The following is a 20,882-nucleotide window of genomic DNA, read 5'->3' as shown; positions in this document are numbered from 1 at the left end:
TTTATTGTTGCAGGAGTCTTCTAGACTGTCTCAAACTTGTCTCAGAGTTGGGATGTACTTTTAGGGCTAAAATGATTTGTAAATTACTCTTCGACCAAAAATGTAGGACTCTTGAGGTTAGGACTGACTGAGTTTTTTCTAACTTAGCCATTTAGGAGCTTCTCTGAGCTGTAGGATGTTTTGTGAATATGGCCCCTGCATTTACAAGCAGCTCCTGCAGCTCTGCCTTCACACTGCCATCTAGTGGCTCTGAGTTTCCCTTGCATCTTTACTAGGAATTGTCGTCCTTGTTTTTACCGTGAACATGAGCATTATTTTTGCTTGTTTGTATTAAAAGAGTTTAATGTCAGAATGTACTGGATGTTATATCACTGATGCAACTGGATTTAAATCAGATGACTGACAGGTGCTTGAGTCAGCTGACACCCAGCTGTAGATTGTTGTTGTTCACGATCTGGTATGAGAGAGATTTTCACAAAGACTGTCATCTGTACAATAATCTGGTCTGTTTGTACCCCTCAGCCATTCCCCTGACTGCATATGGACCAATGGCAGCAGCCGCAGCAGCAGCAGTAGTTAGAGGTATGTGTGTGTGTGTGTGTGTGTGAGAGAGAGAGAGACATGCTGAGACAAAGAATGTGTGTATTTGTGGATTTACTTGTATGCTTGCCTGAGGTAGAACATATGCACAATGTCCTGCTCGGGAAAATCAAGGAATATTTTTAGATGTTTGTGTGTGAAGCCCTCTAGTGATGACTTGTCTCCCCTGTCTCTCAGGCTCCACCCCTTCACGCACAGCTGGTTTCCTGGGAACCAGCAGCCCTGGACCAATGGCTGACCTGTATGCTGCAGCCAATCAGGACTCAGGAGTCAGCAGCTACATCAGCGCCGCTAGCCCCGCCCCCAGCACAGGGTTCAGCCACGGTCTAGGGGTAAGTACTGCACCATCACCGGTCGCCCCCACCCCCACACTTGAACACATGCATGGATGCACATATTCTTCACGCAGCTAATAGAAAGTGTGTCCTCTCTTGTCCGTCCGTGTGTCCTCAGGGCCCTCTGATTGCTACTGCGTTCACTAATGGCTACCACTGAGAAGACTCAGGTCACTGAAGATGGGAGGGTTTTCTCCTCTGCTGATGAGCCAATCAAAATGCTGGCTGCCCACTGATGGCACAACAACACTGATTGGCTGGCCACAGGCTCTAACAGGGCTCTCCTGGCTGCCCTGTGGCTCCACTCACCGACTGAATATCTTTTTAAATCCTGAACTCTGTTTTGCTGTACTAATCTCACTTCAACATAACGTCCCCATCTCTTCCTCTTTTTTGTCCTCATGTAGCCTAATAATTAGACCCCCCCCACCCCACACACACTCCTCCTCTGTCATCCATTATTTTTCTTTTGAAGCTGAGAAAAGAAAACTGCAAAAACAAAAAAAAAAAATCTCTGAGGAAACATTTGTCATCTTTGACAAAAAGACACAGAAGACTATTTTGTGTTTTTTTTTTATTATTTTATTTCAATGTGATACGTCGTTACATCATGAAATCCTTCAAAGCTGTTACTGATGTGAGCAGAGGGAGAAAAAGCCGTGCGAGGTGGGTCTTTGTCTGCAAACCGTTTTTAACAAAGGAAGAACAAATCCAACAAAGTCCTTTTTTTAACTCGAGCATCATGGAAACATGGAAAAAAAAAACCTAAAATGTATATTTTGGTAGTCTTTAAAAAACAAAACCTTTGTAATATTGTTATTAATATTGACATAATAATGATAATCTGTAAGGTATTTTATTCTGTAATTGGTTTTAAAGCAATGTTTTTATGTCTTCCTGTAAGATATTGTACATAAACGTTGGGGTGAAGGGGAGGGTGGAGGGGTTACTGAACTGGCTGGCATGTCATTGGTTGGTTTGGAAAGGGTTAACAGCGATTTGACTGGATGTCATCTACTACTATGTGTGGTCATCTCACTACTTTTATCAGTATGCATATGATATGTATACGTCGTTGGCCAGTGCTCTCCAGCGATGCGTAAAGCGCAGCACTGTTGAGAAATCAAACTTCCAGGAGTTTGTCTGGCATGTTTATTCAGTTACACAGCAGTTTTTGTTACAAAGTCATCACTTTGTTTTGCTTCTTGAAAAAGCAACCTTGACTCTATGATTTTAACACCATGATGAACCAGATTTCTTGCATTTCTTCATGAAAACTACTTCAGATTTAAGACGATGGACTACGGAAGAATCACAACCTTAAAAAAAAAACAGGAGAAATCAGGGGTTCACGGGGTCGGGGGTTGACTTGACTTCCTCTTTTTTGAAAATATTATATATATTTTTTTGCGCGATTCACTTCTTAATGTTTTTTTTGTTTATTGTTTTCTTTTTTAAAAAGTTCTTTTATGCGGTGATCTCCACCGTGAAAACAAAATGAAGGACATTCTCAGAGAAGCAATTGTAGAAAACATCACAATCATGTTCTGTCCTCTTATCACTATTGAAGGTGCATGTGATTGCGTCTGAGTGTGTGTAAATGAGTGAGTGTTTGTGCGCATACATCAAGGTGTAATATGGAACTACTTCTGGCAACGAAGGAGCATTTCGATTGCCGTTTTTTTTGGTACTGAAAAAAAAAAAAAGATCGCCCTGTTCCATTTTGGCTCATCAGCTCCTCTCCCCCGCCTCCTTCCCATTTCATATTTACTTTGAATAAATTCGTGCTCCTCTGGAAACGACATGTTATTGTTTATACACAGTTGCTGCTCCGTGTAGTGGTGAACAGAGGGGGTTTGGGCAGGGAACCAGAAATGGAACAGGGTCTCGCTCCCAGTCGGCTCTGATACGGGACCTCAGTACAGACGACACTGGCTGGCAGGAAAAGTCAAAAAGCTGGAACAAATTCAACATTTTGCAAAAACAAGAAGCCTGTTTGTTCAGCCTTCTTGCTGCAGCCTGTTTGATGTTCAGCACAGCGGAAAACTTCCTGATCCAACCGGTGGTTCCTTTGTCAGACCGCCTGGGACACGACATAAAACTACTGCTGGACACCAACACTGTAACTTTTTAACTTACAATAAAGCAATAAGTTATTTTTTACCTTACAAATGAAAATAGTACTATTATTGGTAATAGCAGATGACGTGTGGATAATTCTGCGGCATTAAGACTTATTTTCAGAAAAAAAAAGAAACTATATTTTTCTGTTTTGAGATCTTGTTCCCCTTGTATATTGATTTTAATGATGTCTTTTGTTGTGTTGATGTAAGGAAAAGGGCCAATGCTTTGGATGGAGCTTGTTGCTCTACATGAGCTCAGTTAAAGTTAAAGATTTGGGCTGTCCCCCGCCAAGCTTTACAGCAATGCTTTTCTTTTTTCCTTGTTTTATTTTTCTGATAATTTCAATTTTAAAATCCTAATAAATTATTCTAAAGCATTTGATTGCGATTGCTTTTTTCTTATACGGTTCACTATATACAGTATGTAGGCACACTGCGTGTAATCTTAGGTGCAGAGGAGCTCTTTTAACTTTGCACTCCTTTTTGTATCAATGATCTTTATGTAAATGAATCCAACTTAAACCTCCCCTGTATGGTATTTGAAAATGTCTCAGTTTGCTGAGTTTTCTAGTGGAAGAAAAAAGACAGATCTGACCTGGGGATATACATCTCTCACACCAGCAGTGCAGGAAGGCCATGATTTCCAATGTACCAGCACAGAGCGCACACTATGGTGATTTTCTAAAAGGTAATTTAGCAAAGGTTTAATTAAACTGAACCTCGGCTGAAAATATCCTGACTTCTGCATCACCACAGGGATTCTGCCACTGACAGGAGGCAGAAGTTAAAGGTAGAACAAGCAGGATAAATAAACAGTACTGCCTCTGCACAGCCGGTCTCAGGGGTCAGGTGCTGGTCAGTCGCAGGATCCGCCCCCATCAACATTTTTTCTTCTTGAAAAATGTTGAACAAAATATGTTGAAAAAGAAAAAAAATGAAATGACTTTGATAATTAGTCATGTGACCCATGAATATTCATCACACCTGTGGGTGCTCATGTGATTCTGTTCAGTGAACCTGAGGAAGCCACAGGTGAAATGCATTGTTCACAGTTTATGTTGATGTAGAATGAGCAGGATTTGTCAGTTGCCATATGTAAACACACCAGAGAGATAGTTGACTGCTAAATCTCATTCCCAGTATGATAAATACTGATGTCTGGGGTTGGTAAAGCTGACTGCTACCATTGTTCTGTGTACTTTTACTTCTTCCGACCTTTTGTGGCCCTGGTGCCATGTCTACTAGCTTTTCTCATGGCTCCAGTGCCTCTGATGCATCTGCCTCTGAGGCCTCTGCTTTACGCATCTTCTGGTGATCCGGTGACAAGTCCACAGCTCAGTGTGAATGCACCTCATTCAGAGACACATTGTGGACATATTCAAGATCCGATCCAATTGCTCAGACAACATTCAGAGGTGGTCTGGGCCACGTGACCACATTCTTTCACCTGTGTGAACGCACTGTGTGCAATGTGATACTTTGATTTGATGTGATAAATTTATGAAAAGAGGGCAGCCTGTTATTGACAGTAAACTAATTTTCTACTGTAAACAGTAAACAATATAGGCTACATCTTAGTCTTAAAACTCAGTTTTGTTGCAATTTTTGAGTTGCAAGAAAAAAAACTCTGAATCTCTAATTATGACAAATTATTTGGACCTTCTTGTAAATTAGGCAAATATTATACATTTGTTTTGTGTAAAAAAAAAACATTTAATCCATTTGTCCCATAGTACCTACTACTCTTGGGCTGCTGGATAACAGCAAAGCATCTGGTCTTTATAAAAGTAATTTATGAAGCTATGTGTTTATTTGCACTTGAAGTGGTCGATCGAGATGCATGCAGAGATGTGTTCCACGGCCAGCTGTGAACCGATGTACTCGTCCACTTGTGATCTGATCATCCAAGACACACGTTAATGCCAGGAATAAACAAATTGTACGACCAGCTTGCTCGAAAAGCGTGTAGGCAAGCCTAGAGTGGTCGTGAAAAACATGAAAGGCTCCCTCCAGAGCCAGTGTTTGGGTTGTCTGTTCTGGGCTACTGTAGAAACAAGACCTGTGCCCTCTGCAGATATTAACAGTTCACTTCAAGGTAACGAAAACTATTCTAATGTTCATTTTATACACTGTTGAAAACACACTTGAGTTAATATTAGATTTCTTTTCTGCCTTATCCCGCCTGTAAATGGCCCTAAATCTTACAGAGAATGGTAAATGACACAGCAGGATCTCTGGCTCTTGTATAATGTATAATCCAAATGTTGTCCTGTGTTAACAACATTCACATGCGTTTCATGGCACTGAACTGTTGATGGGGATCATTTCCTTGTATCAGCATGTTGTGTGTTTGTGTGAGGTGCCAGCAGTGGTAAACAGAGTCTGATGCCTCACACTTCAGCAGTGTCCTGGAGGGAGGCCAGCAGGGTTACTGATCCTCTCCCACTTCTCTCCTGCTCCCTCTCTCTCCCCACAAACTTCATTTTTTTTCCAGCTTTGACGGACGACTAGAACCAACACACAACATATCAGACTTATTAAATCATTTGACTCTACAACTTCTGGTTTTTAGTTAAATGTGGGACTTCAACTCCTCAAGTTGGACCTCTGTCATTTCAAGTTTTTGCTTATTTTTGTGTCTTTTCACTCTTTCTGATTTGGATGTTTTCCATCCACTGACTGTGTTTCATCGCTGTGAGGTATAATGGCTCTTGCAGTTCTTAATCCACAAGTGAAAAGTTCCCTGAGTGGGAGCGCTTTTTTGGACCGTGCCTCTATGGAGGAACAGGAATCTCCGCCTCCACTCCGTAGCTACCTTTGTTTGACTATTTTCACCTGCTTTTGTCCTGCGTACCCCGTCAACATTGTGGCCCTGGTCTTCTCCATCATGGTGAGCATGGACTACACATGGAACACTTACACATATATGTCCTCATCTCATGGTAGACAGATATACTGATATGTATCATTCAGGAATAAATGATTCACAGTGTGTTTTAGTTATTCACTGTTCTGCCATGTTGTTGTGTTGTGAGTCAGTGTGCTGGACACTAAGATGTAACCCAGTCGCTCACACCTGCTCTGCTCATCAACAAACCCACTTGATCTTCCGTTTTGGAAAATGAAACAAAATGTACACATTGCAAACTGATGATCTGAACATTCAGTCAGAGGCCAAACTACAAACCAGACTGTGAAGAGAATGTATTCTGTTACCAGACTGGATATCTGTCTGCAGGCCTGCTAATTTAACAATTAATCCATGTGACCAGGTCGCTGCAGACAGCACTTTAAAAGTTTTTAAAAATTGCTTAGTTTAAACTTATTTTCTGAAAAGCATTTATTGGGTTTTACAGTTCTGGGACTGATCAAACACTCAGCAGGTTTGTTAGTGTCACAGCTTTTAAAATGCTTGAATGTACTGACAGTTTGCATGTGTATCAGTGATTTCTTCTTCTCAGTCCAGGAACAGTTATTATTGTGGTGACTATGATGGGTCGAGGCGGCTGGGCAGGAACGCTCTCTACGTTGGTGTTGCCTCCATCATCATTGGCCTCCTCATCATCGCTATCAGCTGCATTGTTCATTTTACCACAGTAAGACACACACCGACGACTGGGCAGTATGATCAATATTCCATGATCATTATCATGTGGTTATTTTTTAAATCTTTAAATGGCTTCTGAACAAATCAATATATTATTATTGTGGCATAAAATTATGTAGAAAAGTTTCTCTACAAATGCAGACTAACTAAAAGGTTTATTTTTGTGGCATTTGTCAGCATCATAATGACATGTTCACATTAATTTGATACAGCTATATTTCATAGGAAGGAATTGCCTATTTCAACTCACTGAAAGTACTCTTATAATTATTATACTTGTTCCATAATCTTCCTTTATGGTACAGAGTTGTGGAAACCTAAACTTCTTACATGTTTACATGTTTATATGACTGTCTATTTCATAATTACTCATTTAGGAAGGAAGGAGGAAACTGTAGAAGAGAATGGCAGCTTATAATTGTACATAAAAATTAAATAAAATGTACATTTTACAAATTGACTCTGGCAGATTTGTCTCCTGTGGGTATCAATTATTTGATTTAATTTAAAATATATTGTTTAATATGAGCATCCTTTGTTGAATGTACTTGAATGTGTTGCAGATGGACTTTTAGTTAGTGCTGTGGAAGTGGAGAGAAACAAGACGCCTGAGCAGAAAACTCTGGATGGTTGGTTCATACTTTCCTGTCTGCCAGTGGACAGGACTCGACTCACGTCTTCTCATGTTTACTGTTCCTCATATGGACACTCAAGGACTATAAAGTCTGGTGAATGTATATGTTTCAGTGATTAACGCTGATGGCGCTTTCAATTAAGAAGGCAGCTTTTTACAAATGTGCAGGGAATCCATGTTTTACAGGAGATTTTTGACTGTGACCCCGATGTGTATTTTCACTACTGTTGTTTTGCTCAAACATTTCAATGATGACAATAAACTGTCTATACATGATAAGATTAACAACAACAAATTCTGTTGACTAGAGTGCTTTGATAAATAAAGGAAACAATTATAACCACTTTTATTTCCATTAATACTCTGTTGCTCTAAACATTTATATTCATTATTATAAAATGTTTGTTGTTGGTTGACTGATTACAGTGTTTTAATGAAACCAAACTACTTATCAATTAGCTCTAAACACATTTGTAGATTATTTCCTGCTGTATATAAAGCTTGCGTCTAAGAATTACTGTATAAATAAATCTGTTGTTGGTTCATTTTGTTCTGACTCTTCTTTCACTGTTAAAAGGCACTCAACAAATTTCACAAGTGAATATTAATTTACTTGTTGCAAACAGTCCATCTCAGCCTGTGAACACAGTTGCATAACGTCTTTAAAGTGAGGCTACGAAACATTTAAAAGAAGAAATGACACATTCTTCCTCTTACAGATAAAAGTTAAATTCAGTCATACATGGTCTGTTATGGCCAGTAGCTTATGGTGGCTAATGTTAGCCAATGTTAGACTATGACACTGACTGTGTTATTCTTCTCTAATTGTACTACTGGTACAATATGTTTGGCATTTAGTAAGATATGATCCCATAATTGTCACTTATGAGTGCTTTAGGGTTGCAGTTCTCAACGTTGGTCATTTTTAAGGTCTTGGTCTCATCTCTGGTGTGACGAGACCATTTTTCAGTCAAACAAAAAGGAATTAGGATTTTATGTCATTAAATAGCCTGATGATGTCATCAGAGTTATTTTAAATTTGGCTCATATTAGGGATTGAGAGTAGTATCTTGGCCTTTTCTTCTTCAAATCTGCCTTTTGTGAGTCGTACAACTAAATTGTTGAGATGCCCCTTTAACAACACACACTGTTTTCAGCCTTTTCCTGGAAACAGTTCACGTTTGATTAATTCTATCTCGTCAGTGAGAGAATAAGACTATTCATGCTCCCATGTTTACAGTGCCACGGCGTTTCCTGTGTGGATTGATATGACATGTCATGGCTCTAGATTGTAGCAGAACTTGGCATCAAAGCTGTCATATAAAATCAAACGCAAATCAAAAGATCATATTACATGTCTTTGATATCATCTACACCTGTTGTAGACTCAGATACCCCACCCTGCTTTTTAATCTTAGTTTCAATCAAAAGATCTTCCTAGTTTAATCTTAATCAAAGGATTTAATGCACAGCTATTAAAATTATTTACAGAAACTAACTCAAACATTTGAATCATTTCCTTTTCACCCTAATTCACTTAGAAACCTCCCTGAACCCTGAACTGCAAACTGCCTCGCTGAGAAACTTTCATGTAGTTTGATATGTAATAGTATATCCTCAACTAAATATAGAAGATTTCCCCTCCGTGCTGCAGGCATGTCATGTGGTCAAGCAGAAGTGACCCTGTTGCGAGGTAACTGAAACATATGAAAAGTGTCATAAAAAGTGGGAGGAAATAAAGCGATGATTCATATGTGTTCAAGCAGGAAGGTACTTATCTTGTGCATCCAATTTCACCTCAGCTCGGTTTTTCATTGTTGCTATTCACCGGCCCCTTCAGACCGCTTTCATAAATTGTGGGCAGCGATCCACAGGGTAACAATGACCTTCAAGGACCAAATTATATATACATGCTATACACAAAACAAAAGAAAACAAAACAAATACTGTTTGCGTTTCTGTCAAACCAATCTTCTGTATGCAGGTGCAATTCAAAGCAGTGCCTCTGATGTAATAACAGGCCTGCTGCCAAGTTTCAGCAGTTATTCTGTTGCACTTGGACAATTAGCTTTGGCAGTAATCTTGTACTATTATCTCCCATTACTTGAAAGAGAAATGCAGTGTGTTTGTAGTGCCACCTCTTTGATGTCACACCAAAGCAAAACTCGAGAGAGAACAAGATGAAAAATGAAATGGGTGCAGGGGATTAGGAGACTTGAAAGCACTTAATATGATTATCCGGGGATCAAGGTAGACTTTGTGACAGGAGACTGATTACTTTACTATTATTAAGTTCCTTTGTATTGAAAATTCACACAAACAAAATTAATTGATAGAGATTTCATTCAGTTTTTCAGGCCACATTATAAAGAGATTCTGATTCCTGGCTTTGTGAGACAGCTGCTTTCCCCCCCCCTACTGTACAAGAATAATGAATTATACTCTTTTCCTGGTCACATTCACAGTTTCGGCTCACCTGAAGCTCTGCTGTTGTGTTGCTAGGTGCACTATAGCCGATACATTTGGAGAGCACTCCATGACTCACATGAAGTGCTCATAAATAGGCCACTCAACCCAGCTGCTTCCATTAGCAGCGGATAGAGCCTCCATACCTACATATCCCATGACACATTCCTCCCAGGGAGCAGCGGTTTAATCCAGTTTGAACAAATGAAAGAGAATAACTGTGGGAATGATGCAGAGTAAGTACAGAAACATAAACATGTGTTCAGGTACCTGAAACCCACGAAACTAAAGGTCGCCAAAGATTAATTTTCCTATATTGACAAAATATTTTCTTATATTGTCTTACATAATGTATATTAAGACTGTATTAATGTTGCAGCCATTTTAACATAAAATAGTGTAAACACAGGTGTTTCATTCAGGTTAAACAGAGTCAAGGTGCTGCTATTGTGTATGTTGGCTCACTGGAATGGCTCTGCAACACTAATGGAATGGGACTTTAATTGACAGTTCCTAAGTCCCGCCTCTTTCCACTCTGCTATGTGTTTAGCCTACGATCTCATATCAAGACAGCTGTTATGAAAAAGGTCTGTTTCACCCAGTATTTTTTTTTTTATTCTGTAGGCCACAGGTCTGCAACCCATATTATCAAAAGAGACATTTTTGACTGAAGAAGAAGAAAAAAAAAAATCTGTCCTGAACCGCAACTGTTAAATTCTTGGAGATGTTTTCTTTTCCTTGAGCTAGCCGAGGCTCAAGATTAAGTACTGGCAAAATTTTGAGGAAAAGGAGCTAAGCTGTAGACACGCAGTGTAGGTCATGAAATATTAAAACTTTTCTGGTATTATTCTGTATATAGACTACAGGCTTTTCACAAGTGGAGATTATAAGAATCACTTTAGGCCTACAACAATAGGCGAACAAAAAAAGCCTGTTATTCATTAAAGCCATAGGAAGCTACTGGAGAGGGGCAAAACAGCTGCATGCAGCTCTGGAGCGGCAGGTTTTGACTCTTGCTGTAGATGGACCAACATCTAGGGAACAACATTAACATTAACAGTCATTTTTGTGTGCGCCTGACAAAGTCCACTATTTATTCTCCTTTTAGCTCTGCTTTTCGTCAGTCTCCACCATCTCCTGAGATAAATATCTGGCTAAATGGTGCACAATGGTCACCAGCTAGCAGCTAACCTTGTCTGCTTTTTAGTGTTGGGCAGGTCGCACACAGTGAGTGTTCAGAGCTTGTTCGCTTCCCGCATCTGGAAGAGTGGGTTCATGTGCTCATCACTACAAGTGACCCACTTCACATGCATTAAGTTATGTTATCAATTGCTAATATAAACATACTGATTATGGAAGCTATAAATTCAATAACAAAGATTTCTGTAGAGCGTTGTGCCAACGACAACATGGTCATCACAGTCATGTGTTGTGACAGTTATGATAACGTATAAGGACCAGGAGGAAAACTCAGTACTGATTCTGTTTGTTGTTGATGATGCAGCAGGTCAGTGAATATCTTTGACAGTCATTTGACAAACTGTCATCATGTGTTTGCAGCTGTCTGCTGTTGAGATGCCTTTCACTCTGTTCAGACGTGTTAACACAGTAGTTTGACGCCCACGCCCACACTGATACTGCTTATGTCGACCCATATCTTTATCCACTTGAAGTGGTGCCCACTACTGATTGTTAGAGACGCTAATAGCAGTGTAGCTGGATGATTGTCAAGAGAGATCTGATTATTGTGTTACGTTATGTAAAAGAATCTCATTAGTCTTTGGTTTGCTTTGCCTGTGAAACAGAACTTTAAATTTGCCTTAGGGGTCCAAATTATTTTTTTGCCTTCAGGGAAAATGAACTCTAGCCTTAAATGATTATTTTTTTTCTTCAAAGATTGAGGTTTACAAACAGGAAAATGAACGCTGTCCAGAAGTAGTGAGGCACAGACAGCCTGAGAACTCATATTTTTGGTTTGTCACCGTTTCTGACATGGTGCAAAAAAAAAAAGAAAAAAGGAGGCTTTTGAATGGTTGTTCCGAATGTCTTCCAGCGGCAGCCATGTTTTAACACTTGTGTGATGACACTGACTGATTCTTCTCTCTTCAGCCTGTTATGCCCAGCTCATTGGGGAGCATAACAAAGACAGGAGGTCCACACAATAACAGCTTTTAACAAACAATTAATTTTCTTAAAAATGAAACAACATAAAGGATCAAATAGCTAAATATGGGAATCAGTGGTGTAGTGAAGGTGTTGGGTGCTGTGAATGTGGGTGCTAACATGTATAAAAGGAAAACCAAGGCTAAGCTAAACAAAATCAAACCAAACCAAACAAACACCGGTGGGTGCCTGAAAGGCACCAGCCTTACAAGTGGGAGAGAGAGAGCCATCTTGGATTCTCCCAAGCTTTTAAAGGCCCTGCCCAGGTGGAAGCAATCCACCAACGAGGAGGGAGGGGCAAGCAACCAGGGAGGGAACCTGCAAAGGAAAGCAGAGGCAGTAGCAGGAACTGACCTGAGGCCTGTGGCCGTCACAAGCCAGACATTAGGAGGAATAAAAGATTCTATATGTTTTTTTTTTAACCTGGATTGTAGAATGTACTGCTACTTACAACTATAGTAAAGCCCAGATAACTGCTGAGTGCACTGAGCAGCCAGCCTGCTAAGTTAACTGGAAAGGAATGAACTGATTGAGAAATGATCTGAGAAGTGTGTTATATATTTCAGTGTATTTTACTTATAACTAAATTAGATGCACTGTTGCAATATTTTTTCTCTTAGCTTTTGCCCCTTATCTTATTTTTTACCTTAAAATCTAAACTTCTAAACATCTAAACGTTCATCGTGTTGCAGGGGTTATCAAATTGCAGCCCTCAGGTCAATGGCAGCCCCCTGGAAACAATTTGTGTTGCCTCCAAAATACATGCATTATATTTTAATCATTCCATTTCAGTACATACACTTTCAATAGGGTATAGTTAATACACTCCTCGGCTACTGTATCAAACTGTCAGGTAAGAAATGACAACTTGTAGAAAGCGTCTCGCTGTGTGGCAACTAGGGGCACCTCCTGATTGGAATTAAATTCTGTCATCAGCGCTTGAGCTGTATTTCGGTGGACAGCTTGGCAGTTTAATGTGAAGGTAAGATGGAAAAGCCACTTGGAATCTGGCTGAGCAGAAAATTAGGTTTCAGGAAAAAATGGATCAACTCTTACTTTGTCAGACCATGAAGGACATATAAAGTGATCTGCCTTAACTGCAAACGGGGTAATTTTAAATGTTTTTTTGAGACCACATGATCACATGTTCATGAGTCTTCCTGCGCAGCCATCAATCATACGCTGGCTCCCTAAATTGGCACTCAGTCATCAAAACAAAATCGCTGTCATATTATAATCACAGTCTGTATTTAAAAATAATTGTATCACAAAGTGCAACCTGCAAGAAATGTCTTTTTCTGACCCGCTGCAATTTGTCCTCTGTATGACAGAAATGACCTGAGAAAAATTATGTCGTAGGAAAATCATTCCCATAGTTCTCTCTGCAGGGTTACCGTCTGGTGCGGTGTCCTAATTGCATATATCCATGTATGGAGAAGAGAGAGTCACACTCAGTATATCATTTAAGAAGCTTTTACTCAATCATGTCTGGCAGAAAGTTACACAAAAATGATTTTGTGCATTGTGTAACTTTCTGCCAGACATAATCAAATTAAATGACTCCCACAAACTGGGTCATGGCTGTGGCTCACACACATTAGAAAAGTAAGGATGATTCATGTTGTAGAGGATACTGTTTTCACACAGATAACGGTTGATTACACTGTAAACAGTTCAGTACTCTGGCTACCATGTGCTGTTTATTTTGATGTGAGGAAAGCTGAAATCACCATGTGATGGACACCTCAGATGAGGTAGCCTGGACATGCTAACATCACTGACTGCTGTCTGAGCATCCTCTGAGTGGAGGATCTACTGGGACTCTACTGAATTCAAAACAGATTTTTATTATTATTTTTTTTAATGAATTACACTTCCAGCAGTTCTTCAGCTGCAGTCTGAAACGTTAAGCTTATCAACTTCATGTGTGGGTGTGTTTCAGCTGGAGGAGTTGTTCCCAGCAGCCACTGATATCTGCATTACAGTGATGTGTGTGGCGTGCCGGGGGAGATTATCAACACTGCAGCGTGAAGACGGCCGGGCTTATCTGCAGGACGCCAAGGAGAATAAGAGATGAAAGGAAAAATAACTGAGTTGTTTGTTGTTTTGGTCGAATATTAATCAACAATTGTTCTTAAAGACATGCGGTGAGACGTGCTCACTGAAGGTTTATGTTTACATTTAGTCAGGCAGTGGATTACTGAGCAGACAAACACTGCTGCTGCTTCATTTCAGGTTTGATATAATATGCAGATTCCTATGTGTTCTTTCTCAAAATGTAATGAGATTTGCAAGAGAAATTTGGCAATAATGAAATTCATTATGATGCTACAGCTTAAATCCACTGAATCATGGCTGTCTGAAGGAGGCAGTCATCTTTTACTAATAGTAAATAAATAAATGAATAATACATAAGTAAAAATAATCATCAGCTTTTGTACTTACAGACAAAACATATGTTGAACTGCAAAATTTATTATAAACAGATCTTGTGTATCTTGGTTTTATCTTGATTTTGTATTGCTGCTGGTCTCTGACAGTTACTGGACATAATTTGTTGCACAGCTAAAATGAAAAATAAAGTGTCTCATGTCTTATGCTTACATATGAAATAGTCAAGACTGGAAATAATATTTTCAGAAAGTTTCACTGAAGATGGTCAAGTAAAGCATTATAAGCATAACACATTAATCTCAGTGCCAGTAAAATTAGATATTTTATTCTCAAATAATAATCATGTTCCTTAAAGGTACAATATGCAACATTTTTCTGAAAAACGATAGATTCATAATCAACGCTTGTAACCCACTAGAAGTGTGTGGTGGTGTGTTTATGTGCGGAGATGCTGCCCCCTGCCTGTATTTCCTTATTTTCGCATTATGTAGCTGTGCTCGAAACAGACCCAGAATGACGGTATTTGATGTCCAGACATCTTTACGGTGCATTTACTAGTCAGAGAGACCGAGCAATCACACAAAAAGTAGAGAAATACATGTATGTGATGGTGAGAAATGACATCATCATGATTGATTAGGAACTTAATCCTATTTAAATTATCTTTGCCCCAAAAAAAATCATTCAACACAGATGTTTAACCACTTTCATCTCATGAATGGAAGGTAATCATTAGACTACTAGTTTTGAAAATTTGAGAACCATGTTACACTTGTTAAAACCATTCATAGTATACCGTAAAGCTCATGTAGGGAGGCCACGACATAATTGCAAAATGTACTGCAGCAGCAGCGCGCAAAACACCCGTGGCAGTCTGGGGCCTCCTCCCCACCTACTGCTCCAGTGTTGTGCTCAAGTCTGACACAGACTCAATATGCAATAAACAAGATTTCATGGATGCAAGCCAAGGCAATCAACCAGGCTGTGCACGCTTTGCACACACATCACCAAGGCTAATATCATTAACAATAAGGCCACTCACACACCTACACAACGGCACAACAACTCTGCCCTGCAACAGAATCCAAAGAACACACTTACTCACATACTCACACACACTTGTACGATGCTGTGCAACTTTTCACCTTATTGCACTCTATTGCAATTCAGTTACAGAAAACAGAGACTAGAAAAATAAAAAACAGTCCATGGGCTAGTAGCTGCAGAGGCACCAGTGTTAGCTGAGGGTGTCTCTGCTATGTTTTTGTTGTAATGCACTGAGTGAAACGCATTCTTGATCTGTGCGTATGTATGTTAAAGATATTCTGTTGACATTGTGCAAATATTTTTAATACATGTTAAATATCTTTCTAATACAGTTCTCTTGTGTTGTGCTTTCACATAACCTTTTAAGTTTTAAGTGACAAATATTATTTTTAAAGATTTGTTTCTCATTGACCCCACGCCACAGATAAAAACCAATCAGTCAGGCTGGAACTATTTTTTTTTGTATGCATGTCCAACTGTGAGTTTCTCCAGGTTCTCATTTGAATCTTATTTGCAGTTGCTGAACTGTAAGTGACACACCTCTCAACGCAACTCAAGTCTCAAATATGTAATCTAATGAGCCAGACATTCCTCAGCAGATTTGTATTCATTATGAATCACTTGATGATGAAACTTTGATCTTTAAAAAAAAAAAAGGCAAACTGACCAACATAAAAGTTGGTGCACTTTAAGAAAACAAAGAGCTGATGTTTCAAAACAGACCTCTGCATATTGTCCTTTCTGCAGTCTCAGCAAACTAAAGTTTCAGCATCTGTCTAAATCTGGCAGCAAGATAAGTATGAAGGAAGATTTCCCTTCCACATATTTTCAGTTCTATTTTCAGTGATCTTAATAATCATTCCAGGTGTGTGGAATTCAGATTTATGGCAACCAGATGAGAGATGAAAGTGTCACATTTTCTGATGGCACAGTTGCGTGCAGCTCTTTCCCCGGTCTTCTTCTGTCTTTGCTTCTGGGAAAACCTACTTATGAGAATATGTGTCTGCTGTCACGTTTTGGGAGCGAACAGAGAGTTGCAGTATGTCCTGCCTACGCACAGCCAGGGAGCCAATCTGTTTTGAAACAGGTTCTCTCTCCCAAAGTAATAACTGACTTTGATCCCAAATCCTGGCATTGGAGAGAGCCAATATGAGAGTTTCACGGGAAACCAACAAAGCTATAGCCTTATCTGTCAGGTTTACTCTGCTCATTTTAGCACAAGTTAACCTTTTATGTTATTCAGTATTACATTAAGTTGTCATTTAGTTATTGACTTTAGATGTAATGTGATTGATTGAGCATTTTTATCTTTGTTGCACACCTACAGTCACACTGGAAAACGTCAGATTCTTGATTTTTCCTGTGAGGCTTGTTAGTCTACAAAGCTGTACTCCAAAGTCAATTCAAAGTCACAATCTGGGCCTGTCTACACTTGCCAGTAATAATATTTTTGGCCTGTAGAGGGGCCTCAAGCAAAATGTTTCATGTTTTCCCGAGCACTGATCCTGCTTTCCAGTTAGTTAAACAGCACACAGATACAGGTATAAATGAGCAGATTGTTTATTCATGTGTTAATGTTGTCATTAAGAAAGCAGAAGTTAGATCAAATCAGCAGTGGTGGAGAAAGTATTCAGATCCTTTCCTAAAGAAAAACTACTAATAGCACACTGTAAAAATACTCTACTATGAGTAAAAGTCTTGCATTGAAAATATCACTAAAATAAATATATGTATACAATATCAGTATAGTCAGGGCAATGTTCTTAAGACTATTAAAAGTAAAAGAATTTCATCCAGGAAATTGCCCTTGTGAGTGTTACATTATTATATATTATATGATTAATATCAGTCATACATTAATATAGTATAAATGTATATGTATATATGTGTCCTATATGTATAGGACTGCAACTAATTATTATTTTGATTTGATTGTTTGGATTATAAAAATTCTTAAAACAGTGGCAAATGCCATCACAGTTACCCAGGATCCAAAGTGAAACCTTCACAATTCTTTAGTCCAACCAGTAGTCTTAAAAACCAATTTTAATTATTCTAATAATTGTTTATGCAGCTGTAACTATGATTTTTTTTGCATGAAATATTACTAAACAGTTATCAAACTAGTTGCCAGTGAACTCAATGTCAATCAACTAACTGATTTATCGACAAAATGTTTCTGCTGTACTCATGTGTTTCATATTCTGTGTATTTAAATCCTTATTTGTGAAGTAACTAGTGACTAAAGCTGTTAGATAACTGTAGTGGAGCAAAGACGACAATATTTCCCTCTGAAATGTAGTGGAGTAATGTAGAAGTACCTCAAATTTGTGCTTCTACATTAGAAAAAGTGTGTTTTGCTAATTAATAATCTAATACAGAAAATTAGTTAGTTAAAATCAATTAGTTTCTTTTGTTTTGTATTTAAAAGAAACCTGGTTGTACAACACTCACTTTGTAACTAACTTGATAATTTGCCAGCCTTGTCAATGAGTAACTGTATATACAGAAGACATAAGCAGATAAAACATATTAATTGCTTATGAGAATAAAGTCTGATTGCTTCAACAAACAATATTCAATTTGAAAATAAACTGACATTTTTATACCAGTCTCTCAGTTGATGGGATATGTATATTAATTTGTATTAAGTAACAGTTTTATGGTTATTCCATAATATTTTGTTTTGTCTCTGTCAGGCAGCAATAATGAAGCCTTGTTCTGTAAATTACCAAAATCACTCTGAGTAACATCAGAGTCTTGCTTATTTCACCTGCGCCTGAAAGATCACAAATCCTATTATTTTCTTAGGGATGACTGCACAAGTTTCAGATTTGGATTAAACCTAGAACTCATTTCTTTCTAGAAAGTTATGAACTAACTTTTTATTGACATAAAAAAAAACAAAAAAACTTTTCTTTGGCTGGAACTCGGAGTGACTTGACAGATCACTGTGAGTGACAGTGAAGAATCATCAATCTATCCTGGGAACCTCATATGAAAACAGCTTTTCATCATTTTTATTTTGCAACAGAACATGAGCTCTCAGTGGAGCAGTTCTGTGTGGGTATACTGTACATTTCTCAAATGCTGCAATACTAATTGTTTCACTCTGTGCTTTATCAGCAGCTATAGATATATCTGTGCTGAAATCATATGGTAAGCAGTTCATTCAGTAGTGTTACTTAGTGGAAACCCTGACACAGTGATAATTTTGCAGCGTACTTAGATTTGAAACAGGTCCTATATTAGAGTATTGATTAGAGGAGCTGGAGGATTGTTCATCTGCTCGACCACAGACCTTATTCTCTCACATTCATGTAAGACTAGGAAAAAAGTATCTAATAAGAGGTAGAAATGTAAACCTGTATTAATGAGCTTTAGTGTGGTTCAACATGTATGAAATGAGATTGATAACACTATAAACATGTTATTATGTGTCTTTTTAAAAGCTTAATATAGTAGTTAATTTTAAAATATGTCAAAGCTTGAATACCTTTAAATGGCTGGGGACTAAAACTAGTAACTCTACAATGAAATCCATTTACATTGTATTGTTATTTCCACTTGCCATATGTCTATTTATTATACTTTACCTATTAAACCAAGGTTTAGTAGTTTTAAGGTATAGGTTAGTTAGTTGGTTTAGTTTTTCGTTTCTGAGGGTCTTTGGTTAGACTTAGGTGATTTGTAGGTTGTAAATGTTACTGTATAATACATGCACTTTCTCATATCTTGACAATGTGTTAGTAAACATATTTTAAATATTATTAGCTGTGGATAACTTATCAGGGTGTCCCATTTCATATTAATTCAATGTCTTATATGACCGTACTTTTAACTGTTTTGTGAATGATCTTAAACTGAAACAGAAGGACAGGATTAGGGCTGCAGATATGATCATGCTTTTTTTTTTTAATAAAGAAAAAATGTTTGACAAACAGCATTATAATGAAGTACTTTAGTGCTGCAGAGATGTCCTGATCTATAAATCTTGTTCTCTAGGTGTAAGAAAACATGTTTGTTTGGTTGAGATGCCAACAAATGTCACATCATCATGAGCGTAATGGTCTGAATGAAAACTGGGGTGCAAAAATGATAACTTTCTTTAATCATGAATCATGTCACAATATGATTTTTTTTTTTTTACCATATCAGGCAGCCATAGCTGAAATGTTACAACGTAATACATGCACTTTTTCAAATCTGTGTTAGTAAACATATTTTAAAGATTATTTGTTTTATGTCAGGGCCCCTTTAACTGTTTTGTGAACAAACCTAAAATGAAGCTGAAGGATAGGATTATGTGATGATTTTACAAAGTTTAAACATGTGCAGCAGTACTAATACCAATTCATTACCATGTAAAAGTTCATTTAAAAATGCTTGCCCCATATGTGACTATTCACATATTCAAGCCCAAAGTGTGCATCATTAACAGAACCAGAGGATGAGGGGGACACCGAGGACGTTAGCAGCAGCATCAGGAAGGAAGAACAAAACAAAAACAACCATAAGACTTGAACAGACAAGAAAAAGTTCCAATTTTGGGAATGTACATGCTTGCTTTGTGCTGGGTGTGCTATTTGTGAGAGATACAGTTCCTTTGATTGAGCCTTAATTTGGGCTCCTCTCATAATAGCTGTGTGTGCCTCCCTCTGTTGTGTTGAACAGCTGAAATAATTTGTTTGGCTTTACTCTGCAGTGCGATGTGAGGCGGAAGTCATTGTTTCTGTCTGACAGGCGGCCTTGCTTGTTCTCAGTAACAACCCCCCCCTCACCACCACCACCACCACCACACTCCTGTCTGCAGCAGCAGCAGCAGCAGCCCTGTGTAATTACATCCAACCCGTTCCCCTCTCCCCTACGCTTGATATCACTGCTGACATCCACTAGCACGGCCCCTCCTCTTTTGTCTCTCTCTCTCTCTCTCTGCTATCGGAGAGCTCGCTCACAAGCAAGTGTGCAGTCCTGCCTTGTCCTCAGTTGTGTGTGTGGTGCAGCGGAGCAGATGGAGAAGGAGAGGAGGAGAGGCAGAGATGCGAGAAGGGGAAAAGAGCGTGGCAGACAGCTGAAGAGGGAACTGTTAGGCATGAAACTGAGAATGGGGGATGACTGAATTATACAGTGGGATATTTGTTCAGAAGACAACTGTTGGCTGTGGGGTAAGTGAGCAACTAGTATTAACCTATAAGACTTTACTCTTGTATGTGACAGCACAGAAAATTCAGAAAGTCTGAGCATCTTTGTGAGGTGAAACCATTTTTTTTCCACAGGACTGGAGGTAAACTGAGCCTCTTAAAAGGTGACATAATTAGACACTAAATTAGGCTTTGATACACACAGGAGATCTCTGGTTGTGTTTGCTGCATGTTCAGACTCTCAGGAGAAGTTTTGTGATGAATAACAAACACTCCCTTAAGAGTGAAAGAAGGGAGGCTCCTCTCCACCTGAGGGTTGAAGGCTGCAGCAGATCAAACGCTCTGTGATCAAATCCACCTGTCACACTCTGT

At 38.7% G+C, this 20,882-nt stretch overlaps 2 protein-coding genes across 2 annotated transcripts in view; both read left to right on the top strand.

Moving 5' to 3' along the window:
- Positions 1–3,435, top strand: part of LOC146331357 (RNA-binding protein Musashi homolog 1-like) — a 33,656-nt gene extending 30,221 nt beyond the window's left edge. The window contains exons 12-14 of the mRNA XM_084729967.1: positions 523–582; positions 778–932; positions 1,054–3,435. Of these exons, the coding sequence (XP_084586093.1) occupies positions 523–582; positions 778–932; positions 1,054–1,095 (257 nt within the window). The 3' untranslated portion in view covers positions 1,096–3,435. The remainder of the gene's footprint in view (positions 1–522; positions 583–777; positions 933–1,053) is intronic.
- Positions 3,436–5,299: 1,864 nt separating this feature from the next.
- Positions 5,300–6,874, top strand: LOC146331356 (transmembrane protein 233). The gene is made up of 2 exons (XM_084729955.1): positions 5,300–5,948; positions 6,520–6,874. Exons 1-2 carry the CDS (start codon positions 5,763–5,765, stop codon positions 6,742–6,744), a joined length of 411 nt encoding a protein of 136 aa, XP_084586081.1. The 5' UTR covers positions 5,300–5,762; the 3' UTR covers positions 6,745–6,874.
- Positions 6,875–20,882: the final 14,008 nt, after the last annotated feature.

Source organism: Lutjanus erythropterus, chromosome 2 (genome assembly GCF_056507025.1).
Source record: "Lutjanus erythropterus isolate fLutEry1 chromosome 2, fLutEry1.hap2, whole genome shotgun sequence".
Taxonomy (NCBI): Eukaryota; Metazoa; Chordata; class Actinopteri; order Lutjaniformes; family Lutjanidae; genus Lutjanus; species Lutjanus erythropterus.
This window is presented reverse-complemented; position numbering and strand designations above follow the sequence as displayed.

Bases quoted from the DNA above. Each gene is read 5' to 3' on its own strand.
- LOC146331356 (XM_084729955.1), top strand. From the start codon at position 5,763: ATGGCTCTTGCAGTTCTTAATCCACAAGTGAAAAGTTCCCTGAGTGGG. The intron at 5,949-6,519 runs GTGAGCATGGAC...TCTTCTTCTCAG, and splicing joins CCCTGGTCTTCTCCATCATG to TCCAGGAACAGTTATTATTG.